The sequence below is a fragment of the Pelecanus crispus genome, chromosome 3, assembly GCF_030463565.1.
Source record: "Pelecanus crispus isolate bPelCri1 chromosome 3, bPelCri1.pri, whole genome shotgun sequence".
NCBI classification, from domain to species: domain Eukaryota; kingdom Metazoa; phylum Chordata; class Aves; order Pelecaniformes; family Pelecanidae; genus Pelecanus; species Pelecanus crispus.
Window position 1 is genome coordinate 66097673 of NC_134645.1, and position 24360 is coordinate 66122032.

Genomic DNA, 24360 nt, shown 5'->3' on the forward strand with positions numbered 1-24360 from the left:
CTTAGGTGTGGGGTTTCATGATAGAGCTATCTACAGTAGCATTTAATTTTCTTATTGTCTCTCTCTGCAGCTGTTTCCAATCTAGATGAAGAGAGTAGATGGACCGTGCACTACACTGCTCCGTGGCACCAGCAGGAAAATGTGTTCCTGCCCTCCTCAAGACCACCTTGCGTGGAGGACCTGCACCGACAAGCCAAGCTGAACCTCAAGTCAGTACTGAGAGGTAAGATGCCGCTGCTGACACTGATGTGTCCTAAAGGGACAGTAGTTTTTGCCACAGTTTTTGCAAACGTATCCAAATTGCAGACTTTGGAAGAGACTTGCTTGTTCTTCTGCCTGCAGCACATCGGGACCATTGGGTGGGGGTTACCCACTCAAATGTAGAGATAGGGGGAAAATGCTTTTGCTATCAAGAAACAAAGAAATGTGTTACCTGGCACAGCACTCTAGAATGGAAAAGGGGAAAGCCTGGTGTCTTTCGGCCGTTTCCATTTAGTATTTGGAGTGTTTCCAAAATGGTACTTCAATTTCAGTAAGTCCTGAGTTACTCCATTTATACTTTAGTGTAAGAACCACATCAGAGGTGTTTCATTTGGTGACGTCTTTTGTTGGTGTACAGTGTCATTTCCAGGGATGTGCCTGTTTGAGAAGTCGGAAAAGGCGTTGAGGGCAGAGAAGCGAAATGGGGAGCAGGGCACTCACAAGGATTCTTTCAGTAGTGAAAGTGCTTTCTTGCAGAAGGATGCAGCTTTTTTTCTTTTTTTTAAGGACAATTTTTTACCCTTAGTACCTTCACTGGAGGTGTACCCGTATGGTCTGGCATGGGAATTGCTGTGTTGTGTTAGTGCAGCCAGGAGGACAGAGACAGGCAGCCAGCGGAGAGGGCTGTAGAATATCTGTCCCGGGGCCAGAAGTAAAGTTTAAAATTACAGCTTAATGCCTGTGTTCTGGAAATGGTTAACCTAGATTTTTCTTTACCTTGGCTATTTAACAAAGGGGGTTAGCTTGCAAAGAGCCGACTCATTTCAAGTCTCTTTTTGTTTCAGCAGGAACTGCAGGTACTTGATACCTTGCAGAGCTAACCTGATTTAAAAGAACATTGTAATTTTTGTTTGTTTAACATGACATTTCTCCTTTTTAAATATACAGAAAAATTTGTTTTGTACGTCTGAATAGAGAAGTGTTTGGCTGCCCTATTTTATTTCTTTTGCCGTTTCTCCAGTTAATTGATTTCGCCGTCTCTTACTAGGGGCCTTTTGTTATCATTTAGTAGGGGAGTCTTGACAGCCAGTGTTATTAGCTCATGCATGGCTCAGCAGATAGCCTGTGTGTCCTCTATACTTATTATTGGATTAATGCATTTGTGCAGCCCTTTAGCCTTGAAATGTTTACTGTTCCCTTGCAGGCACACTTACCAGTTCTTTACAAAAGAGAAGTATTTGCCTGCTTTAGATTAAGAAGAATGCTGCTTGTGGTTAGCTTTTTGTAGACTTTTAACTACTCATTCTTGTATTTTTCTGTTCTCTGTTTGGGACTGTTATCAGAGAAAACTGCATAGGCTGAAATGCTGCTCTGATTTTCTTGTGTTTCGTCAGAAATGTATCTACTGCAGTTTCATCTTCTATTTCAATAAATTTCTATTTAAAGGAGGTTGAGGTGGGTGTTGGTCTCTTCTGCCTAGTAACAAGCAATAGGACAAGAGGAAATGGCCTCAAGTTGTGCCAGGGGAGGTTTATGTTGGATACTAGGAAAAATTTCTTCATGGAAAGGGTTGTCAAGCACTGGAAGAGGCTGCCCAGGGAAGTGGTTGAGTCCCCATCCCTGGAGGTGTTTAAAAGACATGTAGATCTGGTGCTTAGGGACATGGCTCAGTGGTGGACTTGGCAGTGCTAGGTTAATGGTCGGACTTGATGATCTTAAAGGTCTTTCCCAACCTAAACGATCCTATGATTCTGTGATTCTATATCTAATATATTTGTGTGAAACTAAGTAATATATGCTGCTTCGCCCCAGCTTACGCATCTGAAGTTTAGTTTAGTTTGGTTTAGTCTAGTCTACCCTTGATTGGCTTAGAGTAGACTTGGTAGTGTAGGTTAATGGTTGGACTGGATGATCTTAAAGGTCTTTTCCAACGTAAACGATTCTATGATTCTATGAAGTTACTTCAGTCTGCTGGGATTTTTTCTCTAGAGCTGCTGCTCTTTATAAAGCAAAAACTATTCAGTACTACTGCAACTTACCAGTTAGCCATTTGTGTTAAATAAACTGGCTTGTGCACTCCTTGGTAATGAAGTGAATTTCCATTTCATGCTTTTGGGGTAGTAGCTGAGAGAGGGAAGAAACTGTGATGCCTTCACAAGACCTCAAGCTGCTGACATAGTCAACAAAACTCTGCTATTTGGTTATTTATTTATTTATTTAACTTCAAGCCCTTTCCCTAGGCCATGTTTATTCCCTAAGAGCAGTTTTAAAATAACTCCTTGCTGTGGCCTGTAGCTGTCCTGAGTAGCTACAGCATAAATTTAACACCATTTTCAGTAATTTCATTCTTGCCTGTAGGGGCTCTGAGAGAGGCACTGACTAAAGTTTTATCAGGTTTACTCTGCTGCTGCTTCAGGCAGCACTGTGAAATCAGGAAGACACCAGTGCTTCTGATCACATTTGGAGGATTGGATTAAAAGTTGTGTAGCCAGAGCTGGGTTTAAAATAATTCAAGCAAGGTATTCCTTTCTATCAAGATGTTTTCATCCATCTAATACTAACTAGATAAAATCCTGACTAGCTTTTAAGATAATGCAAGGTCAAACCTATTTATTTGCGTATAATTTTAACAGCTCAGCAAATTTTTGACAGCATGGGTCTAGCTAAAAAACTTAGTGAAATAGATAGGAAGATGTCTGTCCAGAATAAACTTCTAAGCACCACTTAAGGAGCCGAAGAGCTATTATCGCTGTTTATTCTTAAGTTGGTTTAAGAATAAGAAGTTAGGGATTGAGATATTAAAATGTATGAGATGTGACCTTTCTTAAGATAAATTAAGTACTCTGCTTGGTGACCTTTGCATGCTCTGCATGCCTTTACAGGAAGCAGTGTTGTGTTTTCCTTACTTTTTGGTGCAGTTTATTATTTTACTTTGTATATTATATATTGAAATGTCCACTGCTTTATTGCACTGTGGAAGGGGATGCAGCATAGCATGTGATAGTAGATGTTGCGTGGGGATAATTTTTTAGCTTTTTGTACCTATGAAGTAGACTTTTATCCTTTTGAAATTAAGGGAAAATACTGTGCTTTTCCTTTACGAAGCTACTTTCAAGTATAAATGGTAAGATCTTGCATTCAAATTTGTTCATAACTGAGGTAAAGCTGTTTATCCTTCTTTAGGCATGCAGGTGCTCAGTTGCCACCTGAAGTTTTAAAATACAGTATTTTCTGGTAATTTGAACTAGAAAATGAAACACTTGGAAGCTGGAAAGTTTGTGATGCACAGTATATCTGTTCTGGAGAACTGAAGTGGCTTTATGTAACTTATTTTAGTCATTGACTAAAATCAGTGGCTTTAACATGTTTAACCCAGGCTGTGTTACTACATTTTAAATGAAAGCTCTCAGTTGGATTAATCTGGTGGCTAGAGCAGAAGAGCAAATTCAGCTGGACTTCATACTCATGGTACCATTGCAATACGATTTAAACATTTACAAAATGACGCAGTTCTTTGGGATGGTATATCCCATTATTGGAAATGTTTTGTTTGCACTGGATAAAACACGTTCTCCCTTTCTCTGGGGAAGCAGCTAGGACCTTCCTGGTGGAGCCAGTGGGGTGACACGTTGGATGTCAAACACATGCCATCCAAGGCAGCTGTTTCCCTGCCTTCGAGGCCAAGCTGCTATAACTGGCCTTTCCTGAGAGCTGGTCTTAAGTGTCCCCTTCCTCATCTTTTCATGGTCACCTTATGTCTTCCAATGTACAAATGTCCAGATAGAAACAAAACAGTATTGACTCTTGAGGAATCTTAGGTGACTCTGTGCTCCATGTCACTGTTTCTTCCTAGGGAGTCATGAAAATGGGAGATGAAGATGGGTGGGGAGGAAGAGCTGAGGCTCTGCATGGGGTCAGGATCCCCAAATCAGTCCTACCCCCTTGCACTGTGTGCTCTGCTCCAAGGCTGAAGGACTGGCAACATGACAGTAAACAAGAAATATTTACGGAGTGGCTGGACCAGCTGTGAGAGTCTGCTGCGGACAGTAGCAGAGCTATGAGTTTAACGTTGTTCAGAGTGGCATTAGTTAATTTTTTTTTAAGGCAGACCGTTATCTGTGCTGAAGGGGCAAGTGCCACATACTGCAGTTTCCTACAGCTTTTTTGGTCCATGAGGCCAAGAGGTTGAGCGGGTGTTCAACCAGAGTCAAGAGGGTAGCACCATAAAACAGCCCTCATCCCTGACGCAGTGCACTGGCAGATCTGGCTTGTTGCTCTGCAGCGTGGTTGTGTTTAAAGGACCATCATCTGACGAAGTCCCTAAAGTATAGTGGTCTTCCTCCGGGAGCACAAATACAACAGTAGTATACAGCAATGATGCAACTATTTGGGTAAGAAAAGTAAATTGAGACTAATCCTCATTCTGGTAGCTGTACTGTAGTCTAAAAATGCCAAGCAATTAAGGCATGAAGCACGAAGATGGGGAGGAGATACAGCGCTGCTATGGTGTAGCTTTGCTTAACTGCTTGGAGCGCGTCCTAAGCGTGCCTGCGTGCAGCGTTAGCAGTGTGTTCACAGGTGTAGGTCCAGTGTCCTAAAAGTGGAAAGCCTAAAGTAATCCGGAATGCACTGGCCTTGGATAATCATGCAAACTATGATGAAGTGAAGGAACAGGAAAAATTTTCCTATCACACCCAAACTCTCCTTTGCTTTTGCATTTTCAAACTATCCTATGTTCTCAAATGTGGATGTAAGTTGGTTGGAGTGATGAGAGGCAGAGAAGGACATATATAGCCTCATTTCCAAGGGGCAGTTATATTCCAGTTCCAGCAATTAACATTGTAGAGAACTTTTGATTTAAAAAAAATAAAAATGAGGGAGAAGGATGAGCCTCACTGTTGCATGTTGTCACTTGTCCATGAGTTGGGAGGCAACAGGCGTAAAGGGAGGGGATAAAATAACCATGTTAATGTTAAAGGGCAAACACAACCAGACTGAAATGATATCAGGCTGTCAGGAGATAGCCAGCTCCTGAAGGTTCTTGTGGGTGCTTGCTCTACACAGCTCAAGTTGCAGATGAGGGGCAATGTCTTGTTGCATGCTGCTGGTTACTGCCCAGGCTGGCTGTCCTTTCCAGCGGATAACAAGGTGTCAGATACATACTGAGGAAGGTGTACCTGTAAATAGTAGGTACAGTCTGTATGCTGACTTTCATAGTCCTTTTCAGACTATAGCTGCGGAGACTTCCTGCACAACTGCCTGTTCTTTGTGCCTCTTTTCCCCCAGGGTAATTGTGTTGATTCAAGCTACGTACATAATATAGGGCTCGTTGTTCCAATGCCTGCGATGATTCATATATTATCTCATCTTCAGAAGAGCTGGATTTGGCTGACTGTAGCTTCTGTTTAGCTTTGTTGGCCAAATTCAAGGAATGTATTTAAGCAGCAGTGATTGAAACACTTGATTTGTTTTCCAGAAGACATCTGGTTAGCATTGTCAAATAAAACCGGATTTAAGTAGTTACTCATAAAGCCTCTATTATGTCTTGCTGCAAGACCCTCCAGACAGGTATGTGTTTAGCCTTTGTTTTCTCAGTGCGTCTGCCAGATCACTGTTCAGATGAGCAATATTAGGGTCAGCCCTAGTAGTTGATAATCCTACTGAGAAGATTATGGACTTAAAATAATCTTATGTTTCATTAAAGAGCTGCAAAATAGAAGGGAACCACTTCATATTAACAATAGGTCCGGTTCAGGTTCAGAGAGATGTCAAGATGTGAGCTCCCTGCCAACTGGAAACCTTAATGAAGTAAAAGACCATTAAAGGCTAGGGGTAGACCATATGTTCCGGAAAGGCCTTGCAGCTCTAAAATCGAAAAATAGAAAGCAACTTATTTCTCATTATTTCAGTTTCAATAGTCAAGTTAGTACCAGAGGTTCTGCCCAGGTATCCTGCCCTTTTACTGTTCCTGAATTAATTCTCAGTACATATGTTGGTGGTTTTGGCCAAGTTCCATACTCCAACTGCCCTTCTAATAAGGAACTTTAAAAAGTGCGTATTCAAATGAAACTGAGCAGAATTTGACCGTGAGTCTACACTGCATGTGTTTGGAAGATGCTCTAGTGCTGAAAAATGGAGCTACTGGAAGCATTTATATTACCTATTTTTAGGTTTAGCTGTATAGCGCAGTGCTGAGTGTAAAAACATACAGGGTGGTTATATGTAGATTGATTGCATGATATAAATGATAAGTGAAAGCAATTCAGTGATGAAAATTCGTTTCAAAATAATACTAATGATACTATTTTTTTCTTAAACAGATTAATGTGGTTTCTTAATGTTTTATGATACAAGTCAGAATCAGTAGGAAGATCTAGCTGAAAGATTATTGAACCTCACCCCATTTCAGATCTGTGCCTTTAGTGGAGAGAAGAAATTTGAACTGTTACTGTCTGTTGTAGTTGTTTTCAGTGCTAGGTAAAGCAACTCCCATCACAAGGAATATGAAGCTTCCAGTTGTTGCCCTTTTTGCTTTTCTTCCTATACATGCTTGTTTACAGCTTTTTAGATAGCTTTAACATTAAGTGTGCTAGGAGAAAAAAAACCAATAAAAACTCCCTTCATATTTTTATATTAGCTGTGTTCAGTTGTCTAATAAATATCCAAATATCCATAAAAATGCTAGAGAAAAAGCGGGAGAATGATTTTAATGCCAGCATCAAACATGCAAAAGGAAGCAAATAAACTGTTAAACTTAAGACATCTTGTCACCACTGAATGTAGTCGTATAACACACTTGCAGAAATTTAAATTAACTCAAGACAAATGGTGATAATTATTTTGAGCACTCCCCAGTGACAGCTTGTTAACAAATATAATTTGTAATGGCTGTTGCATTGTGGTGCCATTAGAAAGGTTTTCTGTGTGGCTAAATCATGCAGATTACCTGGGGAATTAAGGGTGGGATTAACGGTATTTGTTTTTTAGAAGCTTCAAGAAAAGAAAGAATGGAATGATCAACGTGTTTGTATTGACTTAACCCTGTTAAAGGTATTTTCATGTTGCAGAGTTCCTTTTAGTTTGGATCCTTCTTAAAGACTTGCATCTGATTTGGACCCTTGAAAATAAGTCTAACTGCATACTTGCTTTACTGTTACACTTTCATGCCCCATCCTTGCGCTACTGCAGGCATCTGAGCCCTGAAGCAGCTTGGAGAAGCCGGTCTGGAAGGGTGGGCTTCCCAGCCTGGCTGGGCATCCAGTTACCGTGTCAGGATGCCCTTCCCAAAGAGGCAGTAAGCACTTGTGTGTTGGAGGGAATAGACCTAACATAAATACATTTGGTGGCTCTCAGTAAGATTTCACTGAAGTACCCGTTCAACAGACTTCTCCATCGCAGAGTCCAGCAGCCCTCTGTTAGGGTTACCTTCATCCTGCGGAACCAAGACACCTTTATTTCTGGGAAACTCCACACAACATCTGTCATTAAAAGCGACCTGTGTGGTTGGGCTTGGCTGCTTATTCAAGAGAGGGAACACACATAACAGCCTTAAAAAAGTCTGATAGACCTTTCTTGTTACTTACCAGATAAGGCGGCCTTGCAGTAAACGATTAAGTTTTGCTGATGGGTTAAAAACTTACCACTTCGTATGGCACTTGCATGTGGAAGAAGTGTGTGGGGTACCAGTGTTCACTGTCTCCAGGCTTGTCTTACGCTTTTCTGTATGCACTGATAAAAACAAAGATCTAGAAATAGCGATATAAAATTGCATTTGGGGGGAAGAGAGGGGAATGATAGGGAAAGTAGCTGGATTGGCAAAGGCTGGTGTTTAGCCAAAGCATCTAGATCGAGCTGTTGAGCAGAAGTTTTTTCAGCTGGGCTGCCACGGTACTACATCTGTTGAAATTCCTGACCCATTAAAACGGGAGGCTGAACAAAACAGCGCACTGGATGTATCACAGCTGAAGTTCATGAACTTGCTGTGCAGTCAGCATTGGTTACAGTTCAGTTGTTACACAAGTCCATCATTGCTGTGGCTTTACAACATATTTTGAAGCTTTGATATAGAAGCGCTCCCTGTGATAGTCAAGTTCTGCAGATGATACGGGGATTTATACATTTAAGGGAAATGGGATTTGATCCAAGCTGGATGAATTTTTTGGGAGGAATATAAAGTGGTAGAGGCAAGCTGTCCGCCTCATATTTAGATGCAGGGACAAAAATAGATGCTGCATTGGAATTAACTTGAGCCACTTTTTTTAAAGTCATATTTAGCATGAGATGCTTGTGAAAAACAAGATTGCTTTTGTACAGCTCTGCTTTTATACAGCCTGTTTCATCCACACAAAGAGAGCTGTGCATTCTTATCCCCAGTTTACAAATGAAGGACTCATAAAGAGGCGCAGAGCGAAAGGCAGTAATTTTAGTTAGCTTTACTAACCAAAGAGACCTTTGAACTAGGACATCTGTTTCAATTATGGTCCCAGGCATAATCGTTCTCAACAAGCTCTTTATCTTGAAAAGTTACGTCCCTGAAATTCCCCGGTTAACTGCGTAGTCCAGAGTTACCCTGGTCTTATCCACGTCTTACTATGGCACTGCAAGCAGGCAGGGAGGCAGCTGCGCCCGTTGAAGAGGTCCCTGTTTGGCAGATGTGCTCAGAGCATGTCTTGGTATGCACCAATACAACTGGTCCTAAATAAAGCCTAACTCTGGCTGTTACATTTCAGGTGGCAACCTTTTTGCCTGGTTTTCAGAGCACACTGTTAGGAAGTGGGAGATTTAGCTTGTGCTCACCTCATCCTTAACTTGTATCTACATGAAAAATACTTTAACTTGCAGCACTTTATTTTAAGCAACTGTTGGATGAAACACACATCATCTTCAGAAGTAGATATTGAAATCCCTGTTCATTCTCCTGCCCATCATAAGAGGGATGCCCGCAGCATTGGACCCAGCGTCAGTCATTACTGGTGTGGCATGGATGAGAGTTAAGGCACCTCAGGTTCTTCCTTAGTTGGCTTTATCTTGAGGTGCCTCACTATATATTCGCGTGCTGCAGGCAGAGTGTAGATACCTGCTTGGACTCTGAATTTAGGAGGCATATACATGAAATTTAGATGCTGTTGTGTCTCTTTGTGGATGTAAGTTCTTGACGGGATCTAACCCAAACTGATTTGCTCAGATGCAGTAAAGCCAGGTGGGGAATCCAGGTCTTCTGACACCCATGCCTGTCACCACCCCATGAGGTCTTAGTTGTCTCAGCTCAACTGGAATAACAAATTCAAAATACGCATGGAGTAAATTAAAATGATATACAGTTATTTTTCAGCTTTGAAACAGAAGGTTCTTCTAAAACAAAAAGCAGTGATATAGTACATACTGTGATTGTTAAAGTGCAGTGTGACCTATAAAGTAATGGATCATTTTTAAAAGTTTGCTTTTACAAGACGGATGTATATTGTACTACAGTCTGTCTGGGTTTCAGTGAAGTTTTGAAAAGCTACTTGTAAGACAGTGTTTATAGTTGTAGCTTAGGGAGGAACTTGGTTTGTGGGTATTTACAGAAAAAGGGGTTGGCTACAATGTTTAAAGATAAGAAAAGGAAAAAAGATTTCTGACCTCAGGGCGTAGAGCAGTTTTCCAGTGATATGTGCAGTGAACGGATAAATGTGTTTTAATATACTAGTCAGCAGATTTTTTTCTGTAGTTGACAGTTTAGCTGACTCTTGCAGTTAATAGCCTCTCTCCAGTACCAAAAAAAACCCCCAAGAAAGCAAGGAAAGAATCCCACTCTACAAAATACAAGTTACAACATGAAAGGCTCTGCCAAGAATTCACCCTGACTTCAGCTGAGATAATTTTTCAAGCGTGCAGACGCAGCTGTCAGCTTGTCGCTTGTCCCTTCTTGCTGACAAGGAGACAACAGGGGGTGGCGCAAAGGCAAGCGAAGCATGTGCTGGTCTTTCCCCTTTCTCCCTCTGCACCGGGGAGTTTCTGTTTTCGGAGGCTTTGGGCAGCTCTGCCAGGTGGGCAGCACCACTCCTTGTCTGGGAAGCTGCTCCGGCTGGCATTTTTCCTTTGGGTTTTAGCGATGGGTCTCAAGTTGTAGATGCTGTTCTCGGCTGCAAGGCAAATTCAGATGTTTCTGGGACGTGATCTTTCTGTCTTTCATTGCTCGACCCATCCAGTGGGATGGCTAGTTATTCCAAGCAAGTCGGAGCTGTTGAGATGTCTGAATAACCTTGATGCCAAGTTTCTAAGTTTATACTTGTGAATACTGTGTTAGTTTAATTCTCAGCACAACCGTGTCTTTACTGGTTACTAATACTTAGAAACACAGACACATGATCTTTTTTTTTTATGTTAAACTCTTTATTACGTGCTTGTGAGAGTGTGTCTGAGTGCGTACGTGTGGATGTAGACAGCTACAGAGCTTAAGACCTGGTCCTGCGACCGTCACGTGAGCAGTGTTTGCTTATACGAGTAATCTCATTAGGGCTAATTTAGTGAGCGATGGCCGCGCGTTCAGGCCTGAGGCATGGAGGACTGGTCCAGGCTGATGGCAGAAAGCTGTGGGCTCTGCGCTGCGGCTGGGGCCGCACCTTGGGGACGGGGCTCAGATGGGGTCCAGCCCCGAAAATCAGCACCTGGAGCCTTTCTCCCTGCAGCCAGGTCAATACAGGGCGCCCTGACCCCAGCAGGGAAAAATAACAGTTTTGTAAAGAAGCGCATGAAAAATGACACCTAGTCTTGCACGGTTCCTTTACAATAAAAAAAGAAAAAATTATGGAAAACTTCTGAAAATGAATGTGAATCCATCTCCCTCTGACCAGTTCTGCTGCTGGAGGGCGATGCATTTTCCTTCATATAAACTTTCAAGATACTGCGACTAGTTTTAGTGATAAGAAGCTCAGCAGGCACAAAATGGTGCCAAAGTTGGTTGCTTAAAGAAGAGGGAAGGAGCCAATGCATCCAGTCCCCTCCCAGCAAACCCAGCCTTCCTTCTGTTGCGGAGCAGTGCAGTGTGTAGGTCTGACTAAGCAGACAAGGTGAACATTAATCCTGGTTTTCCATGGTAATACCATGTCAGACGAATTACTGAGGTACCAGTGCTGTGCCTTCTGTTCACTCTGGTGATTTGTGTTGCAAATTATCATGTAAGAGGATGGTTTCAAGTTGTTGGAAAAGCAGTAAATCGCCTCTGTGTGCAAGACTTGCTCCTGTGTGTTACCAGCCTAGGGTTAAATGCAATTATGTGCGAGTTCCTCATATAAAATGAAGAGGAGATCTGGGCTGAGAGGCCTTGGAGGTATTTTCATACATTTGATCTGGCTGCCTGTCTCAGGGGCCATAAGGTTTTACATGGAGAGGTCGAGTTATTCATAGCAGTGCTGAATTCGGTGCTTGGGGCTCAAAACTCTGGTGCAGAATCGTACTTGGCTCAGTTGAGCCCTTGCTCTCAGAGTGGTGCTGCTGGTACCCCGCACGTTCCCCTGCTTATTTAGCGTGAGAGAAGAGAGCAGAGAAGGGTGATGCGCTCACCTGCTGTCGGTGAGAAGCACATCCTCAGCACGCTTCTGCCTGATGCCAGGATTTAGCAAACCCTGCAGTAATGAGAAACCAAGCAGACGTACAAGTGGTTGGGTATATGGCAGGGACTCAGACATAATGGTATTGGGCACTAATAGCTTTAACACATTTTCTTCCATCGTGCATCTCCTGAACATCGTTATCTACCCTGTTCTAGTAACTGTGAAAATGACGGGGAGGGGGCCTTTAAAAGGTTTTTGACCACGTTTCCCACACACTTTCTTCATGCTTAACTAAACCCAGCCTGTGAACAGCAAAACTCAACCTCAGGCAAAATTTCCTTCCCTAGGAAGGCTTTAACTTGTACCACATAAGTGGGGGATGAATTATGTTATGTTATAATCTGACTACAGTAATTTTTAAGCAACAGTTATAATACAGAGGAGGTTTTGAAATTTAATGTATCACTAGTATAGAAGGAGAAGGACAAGAACTAATCTATGGTTTTACCAAGCCAGCAAAGCGCTTGCAGGGCAGCAGCAGGTGATGGGCAGCACCCCTGTACACTCGGCCCCAGAAGCAGTCAGGGGATGAAGGAGAGGTGGTTCCAGCCTTCGTGCCGTGGCACTGCCCCGCGCAGCCACCGATCACAGTTGCCAAGGTGGTGACTCTTTCCTGGTCCTCCTGGGCAAATGGTCAGTGCTTGTGCAAACAGCACTGGTTCATCTGAGGCACAATACTGTTACTGCACGGTTCAGATCAGATACATGCAAGATTATGACTTTGAGCTTGCTGTGCACAGATTTGCTGCAGATTTGAACTGGCAGGCGCATCCTCAGGAATGGGTGTTTGTGTCTGATGCAATCTCCTGGGGTTTGCCCTGGCAGTTATTAGGCAGAAATATGGAAAGGCTGTGCCCGTTTTTGTATATTGGATAATGTGGGTAATGGCAGCCCCGCTGCTGGGTCCAACCAAGAGTGTGTATGTCCCTGGCTCAGCTAGCAGTAACGTGGTCACATTCTTGAAACCGAAGATTATTAATAAGTGGAACTGTCTGTATCCTTCTGTTACCTAGTCAGCTTTCAGTTGCTGAAATAACTTGCATAACTGTAAGAATGTTTTCACTAACTCGGTGTATAGTGCTCCTTTCTGGGATTGTAGGAACAGGACAAGGTATTGCTTCTCTGGGAAAAAGGAAATATGTCTGGAGTCTTTCCTAGAGTAAGTATTTCTAGCTTCTTCCTGGGTATATTTTACATAAATAAAAAACCATTTGTCTGAAAAATACAAACCCGATTGCTTACAGAAGACCCTGTGCACCTTTAATAATAGTGATAAGATGCAGGGGGTGCCCCCAGCTAGAACAGGTTTTAAATAGCAGTTGCCAGCCTCAGTCTGGCAGCGACAGTAGCTTCAGTTAGATGCAATGATTGACCTTGTGTTGCACTTGCGGGCTCTTGCAATGTGAAGTAAAAGATACCTGCCTAAAACCTTGGCTGAGGTTTACTGGCCTCGGGTGCCGTCCACAGTGTGCGTTTCCTGCTGTGCTGCAAAATGTGACAGTAAATAAATGGAATAGCTGTTCTTGGGTACAAATCACCTTTTCGTTGGTGAGGTTCACCTGGTGGTGTGTAAAATTCTCTTGGCTTCTTCAGCAATATTGCTGCAATAGCTTCTGATGTTATATGGATCTTGTGTTGTGGACAGATGGAGGTTATGAGCTTGATAAATTGCCAGTTTTTTATTGTCGGTCCACTTGAACTTGTGGTGGACTTGAAACCTTTAGTGTTGACTTCCTTAAATTTTTGAAGCTCTTCTGGGCTTCCTGAAGAGCACTGTTTATCATCTTCATCTTCTTGGTTAGGAGAATAAATAAGGTTAAGCAATTAATATCAGAGGGTGCATCTATGATGCTCCATAAGAGCCAGTCACCCTTGGGGCATGCCCTGATGTCTGATGTCAGAGAGTCATAGAAGTGGCCATGGCCAGCCAGGACCCTGGGCCTTATCCCAAGAACAGGAGGAAAAATAACTGCTTTCTTATGTACCCCTAAGGTTGTCTTCATACTTGTTTGTGGTGATCAGCAACTGATCTGAAGGTAAAACTTCCAGTGTCTAAGTTGACAACATAGTGTGTTAACCCACACTGCAAGTTGACACAAGTCTTTGGGCTGTCTTGTTCTGCTGCAACCCACTCATCCCTCTTGATTTGTAGCTCAAACTGACAAACAGCCCATCAGGGTGCACACATTTGTGAGTGTGAGTGAATCTGGCTGGATTCAGTGCCAGTTTTGGAAGAGTGGTGGAGGAATTTGTTTTACTGCGGTTGCTGGCAGTCATTTTTCACCCCCCTCCTCAAGTACAGCAGCTGTTTGCCAGATGCGTGCGGTGTCGGCATGCTCACAGGTGTGAAACAGGTAGATGGGGTTACCAACCCTCTGTTCCTGAGACGCAGCAATTGATCTGGATCTCAAAACCCACTATCACTGCCCTTGGTCCTTGAATTGAGAGAGAAGTGGCAGGTTCATGCTATACTGCCCTTTTTGACCCTATAGGGAAACGCGATAGGCCAGGATGTACATCTGGCTGTGATGGAGATGGCTAGTTGTCAAACTGTAAGCTTGCCTTCTCGATGTGCATGTGCATATACAGAGGAGTCTGCGCTGATTAAATCCTTATAGAGCTGTGGTTGCTCTAGGTCAGTTAACCCATCAGCACGGAGTCTTCCAGACCTCAGTCTTGGAAGCATCTGAGTATTACAGAGGAAATGTATTCTGGAGTTGCAAATTGTAACTCCACTTAATCATTTGCCAGGCAAAAGCCTCTCTAAAACCTTGCCCTCAATATAAAAGTTGCATGTTTTCCATTTTAAGGGGCATTAAAAAGATCAAGACAGGGAGACAGATGATACAACCACAGAAAGTCTTTCTCCAGCAAGTGATGATAAAAGCGCTTTGTGTCATGATAATGGCTGTGTATTGTGCAGAAATTTCAGTTCCGTAGGCAGAAATGTACCAAATACTTAATTTTCTTTTTGCTTTCCTCATCTTTCAGCAGATTCAGATATCTGTCTCTGGAAATGTAAAGCTAGCAGTTTGACTGGGCTGATGAGTTTGGTTGCCGCATTTTGAACACTTAATTTTTCCTTATGCTCTGGCGTCTGTTATTCTTTAGCACAATCACACTGAATATCAATTAGGAGGCGGGAAGATGATTGTGGAAATCTTGGGTGAGGGGGATGAGATGCTGACTGGTATTTTGGCCGTTTTGAGTGGGGATGCATGTTTGCTCTGAATTCTTTCTGAACTTTGAAAACTCTTCAGTATTAAACTACACATGCTCTGCAGCCACGTGAGATTTTGAGATCCCCGTGATTTGCTTTCTTCTCTCCAGAATCACAATAAATGGTCTCTTCCGCCGGCAGGAAGACAAGACAAGTGGTCAGTGCCAAAGTTATTTAGCAGATGGTGCTTAAGTAGTGAGCAACATCATCATTTCAAGTATAAGGCACATAATGGATGTCTACCGGCCTGGCAAATGAGACCCCCGGTGTTAGTCACATGCTTCCGTCTCCCATCCTGCAACATGCTGCCATCTGTCAGGACAGCGAGCCAGGTCTCACTTAAATAAATAAATAAATAAATCCCCCCCCCCCCCCTTCTTTCCAAATCTCTTGCCATCTCTGGGTTAAATAAAAGCCATGTGTATATATGCTATATGTGCGCATAGGTATATACTACATGGAGGGGGTAATACAGATACAAATACAAGAAATGCACCTTTGGGTTCTGTTACTTGGGACAGACAATGCTAATGTATGGTAAACAGTTTCAGGAAAATACTGTGTACTTTTGTAAGTGTGCCGTGCACCAAGTATAAACAGTAATGGCTCTTGTCATGAATTAATCTTTTTTTTTCTCTGTTGTTTGGCAGAGTGTGACAAGCTGCGGCGAGATGGCTACCGGAGCTCGCAGTATTACTCTCAGGGCCCCACCTTCTCCTCATCCTCCAGTGCAATCTGTGGAAGTTACCAGGATGATTATGAAGAAATCGAACAAAAGGTAATGGTGAGGGGCAAAGTGCTGGAAAGAATACGTGCCTGGTGTGGTTTAATTGCCTGCTGTAACATTGTTCGAATAAGGTAGGATTTTTAGAAGACTGTAAAGATCCTTATTCCTTTGAATTACAGTGATATTAGGTCATCTGACTTCTGTAGTCTCTTAAAAATCCCAGTTCTACCCATGCATTTATACAAAGTTCCCACTGGCAAAATAAAGGTGTGAAAGCCAGAAGAAGTTTGGTAATGTTCTGGAAGGAAGACCCCAGCAAGGGTAGCTGTTTCGAATCTGTTAAGTGTTTACATTCAAGTAGCAGGAAGAGCTCTTAACCAGCCATCAGTGTACTGGCATTATAACAGCAACATGCACATTTTGAGTTGCTAATACAGGCAGTTATGCAGTTTCATTAGGTAGAGGCTTTGTCCTAATGCATCACAACTTAAAGGCATCCAGAAGAATGAAAAATTGCCTACTAAGTTGGGTTTATCAGCTTTCTTCAGTTTGCTTCATGGTTTTCATGCTTAGCTTAGAATCTAGAAATGGATTAAAGAGAGAGAGAAAGAGAAGGGACAGTTGAGCAAAAATCCTAAGAAAGTTGTCACAGAATCATAGAATAGTTTTGGTTGGAAGGGACCTTTAAAGGTCATATAGTCCAAACCCCCTGCAATAAGCGGGGACATCTTCAACTGCATCAGGTTGCTCAGACCTGTCCAACCTGATCTTGAATGTTTCTGGGGATGGGGCCTCCACTACCTCTCTGGGCAACCTGTTCCAGTGCTTCACCACCCTCATTATAAAAAACGTCTTCCTTATATCTAGTCTAAATCTATTCTTCTTTAGTTTAAAACCATTACTCCTTGTCCTGTCACAACAGGCCTTGCAGAAAAGTTTGTCCCCATCTTTCCTGTAGGCCCCCTTTAAGTACTGAAAGGCTGCAGTAAGGTCTCCCTGGAGCTGTCTCTCCTCCAGGCTGAATGTCATAGGAGAGGTGCTCCAGCCCTCGGATCATTTTTGTGGCCCTCCTCTGGACCTGCTCCAGCAGGTCCATGTCCTTCCTGTGCTGAGGGCCCCAGAGCTGGACGCAGTACTCCAGGTGAGGTCTCACCAGAGCAGAGTAGAGGAGCAGAATCACCTCCCTCGACCTGCTGGCCACGGTTCTTCTGATGCAGCCCAGGATACGGTTGGCTTTCTGGGCTGCAAGCGCACATTGCCAGCTCATGTCCAGCTTTTCATCGACCAGTACCCCCAAGACCTTCTCTGCAGGGCTGCTCTCAATCCCTTCATCCCCCAGCCTGTACTGATACCAGGGGTTGCCCTGTCCCAGGTGCAGGACCTTGCATTTGGCCTTGTTGAACCTCATGAGGTTCACATGGGCCTGCTTCTCAAGCTTGTCCAGGTTCCTCTGGATGGCATCCCGTCCCTCAGGCGTGTCAGCTGCCCCATTCAGCTTTGTGTCATCTGCAAACTTGCTGAGGGTGCACTTGATCCTGCTATGTCATTGATGAAGATATTAAACAGCCCTGGTCCCAGTACAGACCCTGGAGGGACACCCCTTTTTACTGATCTCCATCCGGACATTGAGCTGTTGACCACTACCCTCTGGACGTGACCATCCAACCAATTCCTCATCCACCAAACAGTCCATCCATCAAATCCATATGTCTCGCAGTTAGAGAGAGGGATGTTGTGGGAGACCATGTCAAAGGCCTTACAGAAGTCCAGATAGACGACATCTGTAGCTCCTCCCTTGTCCACTGATGTAGTCACTCCATCATAGAAGGGCACTAGGTTGGTCAGGCAGGACTTGCCCTTGGTGAAGCCATGCTGGCTGTCTCAAATCACCCCCCTGCCCTCCATGTGCCTTAGCATAGCTTCTAGAAGGATCTGTTCCATGATCTTCCCAGGCACAGAGGTGAAGCTGACAGGTCAGTAGTTCCCAGGGTCCTCCTTTCTACCCTCTATAAAAATGGGTGCAGTGTTTCTCTTTTTCCAGCCGCCAGGAACTCTGCCTGACTGCCATGACTTTTCAAATATCATGGAGAGCGGCTTGGCAACTACATCAGCCAATTCCCTCAGGAGTCTGGGATGCATCTTATCAGGTCCCATAGACTTACATATATTCAGGTTCCCCAGGTGCTCACAAACCTGATCTTCTCTTACAGTGGCAGTGACTTTGCTCCCCCACCAAGTCCTTGTCTTGTGGTCCATCTACTCGAGAGGTGTGGGAAGAGGGGTTGCCAGTGAAGACTGAGGCAAAAAAGTTGTTGAGTACCTCGTCCGTTACCAGTTTGCCAGTCTTGCTCATCAGCGGGGGTACACTTTCTTTTACCTTCCTTTTCTGGCTCACATACATGTAGAAGGCCTTACTATTCTTTGCATCCCTTGCCAAGTTCAGCTCCAGCTGTGCCTTGGCCTTCCTGACCCCATCCCTACGCAAGCGGGCAGCATCCCTATATTCTTCCCAGGATACTTGTCCCTGCTGCCACTGCCTGTGCATTTCCTTCTTGCCTTTTAGTTTGACCAGCAGGTCTCAACTCAGCCATGCTGTCTCTTGCCTTCCTTGCCTGATTTCTTACACCTGGGGACTGAGAGCTCTTGCACTCTATGGAAAGCATCCTTAAAGATCTGCCAACTCTGTCCTGCTCCCTTGTCCCTGGGGGCAGTTTCCCAGGGTGTCCTATTGACTAACTCCTTGAACAGCTGGAATTTTGCTTTCCTAAAAGTCAGGGTCCTGATTTTACTCTTCACCTGACCCATATACCTCAGGACTGCAGACTCCACCAGTGTGTGATCACTGTAGCCCAGGCTGCCTCCAGTCTTGACGTCACCACTTGCGTTGGTGACCATCAGGTCCAGTATCGCATCCCCTCTGGTAGGACTGTCTGTTACCTGGCTTAAGGAGTTATCCTTAATGCATTCCAGGAGTCTCCTGGATTGCCTACAGCTCACTGTGCTAATTTTCCAGCAGACGTCAGGGTTGTTGAAGTCTCCCAGCAGAACGAGAGCCTATATACATATATATACACACACACGCATATGTATATATGTCAAGATATATCGTCATATACACATCAATTTATATATGCTTCAATCACAGAACTAGTAAGTTGCATTAGTGTTTGAAAGAAGAAAAGCAATTTCGCACCTTACCCTGTTGTGCCTGTGGGCTCTGAAAGAGGGGCTAACTGGTGCTGGCGGAAAGGACATTACTGCTGGGGTGGACAGCAAGGTGCACTGAAGCCTGGCTGTCCAAACCTGAACTGCTGGAGCTCCTGGGATTTTCAAGATAGGTAACTCTAGAATACTTTGCCACAAACTGTTGTTCAGAGAGTGGGAGGATATTCTTGATTGTAACGGCAGTTTAATTTCTTTGAATCGTTACTAAACCATGTGTGCCTCTGTAGCATGGACCAAATAACTGCCTCTATGCAAAGTGTGCAAGTCCTGAGAACTCACTTTAAAGGGTACAGTGTTTTCAGTTCTGTCCTCCCTGGTTTTTAATCACATAATAAAAGGTGTCATGGAATATGTACAGTCTCTCATCCAGGTGGTGATTGCATGATATCTGTGTATTGGCAAGGAATGTTAGAGCATCTTGTTTAGCTGTGTGTGGTATGTACTGGCAGTGAGCAGAGAATGTAAACCACATTCATACTGTGGAATGCATTATAATGATAATTTGCAAAACGCTACTGAAATCAGTGGCATTGCGATTTCCACTGGGGAAAGCATGAGCAAATTGTTTGTTGCTATTAATGTACTTCATATATATTCATATGTATATGTTACCAACTTGTCTAGCCAATGCTGTGCAGCATGTGACCATCTGCACATACAAAACTAATGTAACATTTAAAAAAATATAAATACACTTTTTTTTTAACAATTCAAATGAGAGCGTATAAGCATGGGTGAGGCCTCTTAGAGTCTAAGAGCTATCATCCTTACCTTGGTTAAGGTTTTTCTGGAGTGTTAACATGTTACTGACAATTTCTGTGTATTCTGAAAGAAACTAATGCAACTAATTATGCTTCAAGGATAGGCTAGCACTTCCATTTCAAATTGGAATAATTTCCTTTAAATATTTTTTGCTGAAAGGGTAATTCAGACTTGTGGAGAAAGACAGTTGGATGTTACTGCTTATCTCAGAACCTTAACCTTAACTCTGCCGCTCTTACTTGCAGCTCAGAAAGACGTTATTCCCTTATAAAAGCTAGCATGATTCTCCCTTCGTGTTGTACAATTGAGTGTTTAGTGGTGTCCTTTGGCCAGTATCTTTTTTTAATTGGCTTTTCTTGTAAAGGCCTAAAATTTTACTCTTTTTTAAATGAACGCTTACCACAACAGATCTCTGAACTTGAATTCTCATCCCACTGGTAAAACGCCAAGTTATTCTATTAAGTGTTATGCCTCGAGCGAGTCATATTTCAGCTGTCAGAAGAGTTCTTCAGTAATAGTGTGGAACTGGGGTCACCAAAATCTCATGATTCAGAATGTGAACTCCTCACCACCAGATGAAAGCTTTGTAGCTTTGTTGTCTGTTCAAAGCAAAAAAGCCAGCATTTAAATTCTGTACATGCAGTACCTAATAGTTGAAATTTGAGAACACCAGAATAATGATGGATGAATAGCTGTGTAGTGTTCGGAAATTTGCTTCTAAGTTGACATAATTGCCAACTTGCAGAAAAACTATGTTTTGCTGCATGGCAATTTCACAAAGGCAATCATCTTTCCCTACTCTTTTTAATCTGCTTTTTAAAAAAAATGTAGCCAGATATTCTGCTTGTCTGTCTTCACTGGAGACAATATGAAACTGTGGGTGGGAGATGTGAGAGGGGACCTCGATCCACAAATATTCTCAGGTTTTGTGGAGGTGAGTGTCTGTCACCAGGGTAATATTCATACCACAAAGCACATGAATCAATGTGAGTCTTAGAAAATGTCTAAGATAAGCAGAACATTTGCTGTTCTGAAGGAAAACCGGTAGGGAGAAGCAGGCAAGTTAGCCCCACTCGAAAACAAGCAAACAAAATTAGAAAACACAGAAAGCCAAGTCCCTGAGTGGTAGTTGATTATAAAATTATAAAATTAAGTTCTTACTACACATTTACTCTGAATGTTGATTCTTACAAGCTACATTAATGGAGCACAGGCCAAGCTCCACTGCAGTACTGATCCTAATTGAGTTTGTTGGAGATTAAATTGGTTTATCTGGATTTTACATCTCAGTACTGTGACCAGCGTCCTCCTTTCTCATCTCCCACGTACCACTGTTGGTGACGCGACTTGGGAGCTATTCCTGTCCTTCAGTATTGCTCTGTTTTCCCAGTGTCAAAGATATATTGCAATGTTGTTTTCAAACTCTGGTTCCCCTTATGTTCTGAAACGTATACATAGTGTATATTAAATGTATGTGTCTTCTGTGTGTGTTTTTCTCATTCTTTTTTCTTTCTCTTTTTATCACTCTGTTTCTTTTTGTCTCGCTCAACAGTCTAGTCTGTTAGACTGCATCTCTCAGTCTTGCATTAGTGCCTGCTGTAACTTGGTTCCCTGGAGCAACAAGGTACATTGCCCACGAGTGGGACCATCCAGCTGCCATATCTGCAGCTTGATGTTACTTGTAGCATTTAGCATATATGCAATCTTATTCTGCTCTTAGCCTTCAGTTGTTACCTGCTTCTGTTTTCTGTTTAAAAAAAAAAAATCAACTGCTCAGCAGAAGACTGCCATGCCAGGTTTGTCTCCTTTATTTTTCCTCATTACTCCTTTTTGTCTGCAGTCCAGTATCCTCTATTTACTGTGTTCACTGAAATGTTTTAATTTCTTTTTGTTTATTAACATTTGCATCCTTTGAAACACCTCCTCCAAAGAACACTGTGTTTTATTTAATTGGCTGCTTCATTGGTTTTTAGATAGCCAAGGAAAAACTTTTACTAAGTTGGAGTAATGTCCTTTGTTTAAATGTTGAATGTGAGCTATAGAGAGTACTTGCTCCCAGGCTTGCACTATATCATGTCTTTATTCCATGTATGAAAATATTTGTATGCCAGAAACTCATGGTATTTTTCCCCAGATCCTGTCATTTGGTTTATGAACTTTGCCTTGATACAGTCTGTTAAGCTTCTGGTGCAGAAATGTTTAATTTTATTCATGAGGAAAAAAAGTATGGTTTTGCCCATCTACTGAGCCAAACTGTTAGTTGCCCCTTCAGTATCTGCAAGAGCAGATTTTTGTTTAGTATGTTAAGTGAAACCAAACGCATTAACTGTATTGGCTTGAGGGACCTGAGGAGGTCTAATTCAAAATTTTGCTTGGTGTTAAGAGGGGCTAAAGCAGTTGGGCACTCCAGTGTGGAGGTGGGAATGCCGGAGAGCGCTGAGGCATGGGCTCTGGCAGAACTGGAGATACTTGTAGGTGGTGGTGCCCTCAGCTGGCCTCCCTGCCCCTCTGCTGCAATTGCATGGTGGTGCTGTTGTAATCAGCACATGTATTTTATACCGCTTCACATTTTTTTGAAAATACTGCTCAATTTACTGAGTTGAAACAGCAGTTCAAAGCATAAAATGCCAAAGCACAAGAAAGTGAGTGTAGAAACTGTTTGAACAAACAAAAGAGGGTAATTCTTCGCTCACCACATACTTAACACTGTGCAAATGCTGCAAGAATTGTGGATGCAGAAAGTTTACATGGGTTCAGAAAGCAACTGGGTAAATTCTTGCCAGGGGAGGACTCCATCCGATGCTGAGGGAGTATTCAGGGGAAGGTATCCACTGGATGCATCTTCTGTTTTAATTTCACCTGTATATCATTGATTAGCTGTTATCATAAGGCAGATACTAGGTAGGCTTTTAGAGCTCTGAACTGATGCAGTACGGCTCTTCTTATGTTTTTAATCCCCTTACAACAGAGTAGAGGAAGAAAAAAGGAACATTTCTGCAGTGCTGGTTAAGGTGGTAACCTGCTTGATGGTCAGTAATTTCTGCCGACAAAGAAAATCCCTTCCTTACTGAGACAGTGGAGGCTATGAAGTGAAGGATTTAGTAGGATAGCAAAATAGGCTAGTGCAGCTGAAGATCTGTGTTTAGAAGTAATAAAATCTGGGGGACTAGACTGGGGACCTTGGTCAGGAGGACACCAAATAGAGCAAGACATGACTAATTCAGCTTGAGTGTAATTTCACGTAAATTTATAACGTGGCAGTGTTCCATAATGCAGTGTGAAACTCCACGGGTTGAAGCAGGCACATAAAGTGACAGTCTCGATTGACCAAGAAAGACGAATTTAAAGATTTGGGGCTTGGTTGGTTCCCCTCTCCCTCCCCCCCCCCCCCCCCCCCCCCCCCCCCGTTATTGTTTGTCTTGATCCCTTTGCATGGGGTAAAAGGGCATGTGAAACCATCAAACCTAGTAAAAGGCTGGAGAAGAAATAGGATGTTGGCAAATATTAATAGACAGCTGAATTGGTGTGGCTCCTGTCTGCAATGCTGATTTTTTCTCTTTTTTTCCTCAGTTTTGTTTTTCTGAGAAATTAAAGTTTTAGAAATGATTGCAGTAGGCAGTGAGGTAAAAGACATGGCTAGAAGTTTGAAGTTCCTTTGCTGAAAGTAAAATTTGTATGGATTAAATTTTCTTCCTGGAGGTCCCATATTTTTTCAAGCAGTGTAGTATAAACTCCTGGAATGTAAAAAGATTAAGAATAAACAGGGTATTTAGGCAGAGCATGCTGCAAGATACACAGCATATACTCACTTGTCATCTGAGACCTCTTAAATAGCATGAATGTGCTGAGATAGTGAAACCCTTTTGCTGTATCCCAGTGACTAAGTAGGCTGGGGGACAACATGTCAACAAGGCAACAGCAAGTCTCTGGCTTACTGAGCCATATAGCTTGTCTATAGTGTATTTATAGGCCATTTCTTTGCTGGATTCTCATTTCAAGTGCCATTTGAAAGTTCATGCTTTTTCCCCTCTACTGCATATTTGTGGAAACACTGCAAGGTCCAAGACTGTTGCTTTCACATCCCACCTTTCCCTCTTTGTCCATTAAAAAGGATGAATTCCAACAAATTTTCCTGAGGACATGAGTCTAACATCACGTTGCACAGAAATTTGGCCATTTAAGTCTAGCAATGAAGTTACTATGAATCAGAGGTGGTTTAAAAATGGGACAGGTGCTTTCTATTCTATTATGAACATAGTATTTATGGTCAGCTTTGCTAATCAGATACATAATCTCAAAGTAATGCCTAGTCCAGTTCTATTTCTGTTATAACAGACCTTACTTGAGAAGATATTCCTGTTATACAGCAGCAATTGACTGCATCTTCCAGCAAGCTTCTGTGTTGTAAATCTGGGAGTGTTTGCTAAAAATATGTAAATCCCTATTTTCATCCTGATTAGAGATAAGTGATTTTTGTGTGAAGAAAGCTGCAAGACGAGCTGCTGTCTTCCTCTATGTGCAATAAAGCTGTGTACAGCTTTGTCATGCCCTTTAAAAGTATCTTCACATCACAAAACCAAGTAAATATACCACGATCATTGTGAACACTTTGGAAGAAAGAATGTAAGTAG

The 24360-nt window shown here is 42.7% G+C and overlaps 1 protein-coding gene across 1 annotated transcript in view; it reads left to right on the forward strand.

Moving 5' to 3' along the window:
- Positions 1-24360, forward strand: part of NHSL1 (NHS like 1) — a 187426-nt gene that overhangs the window by 134513 nt on the left and 28553 nt on the right. Inside the window, exons 2-4 of the mRNA XM_075707890.1 lie at positions 71-223; positions 15666-15793; positions 21282-21353. Of these exons, the coding sequence (XP_075564005.1) occupies positions 71-223; positions 15666-15793; positions 21282-21353 (353 nt within the window). The remainder of the gene's footprint in view (positions 1-70; positions 224-15665; positions 15794-21281; positions 21354-24360) is intronic.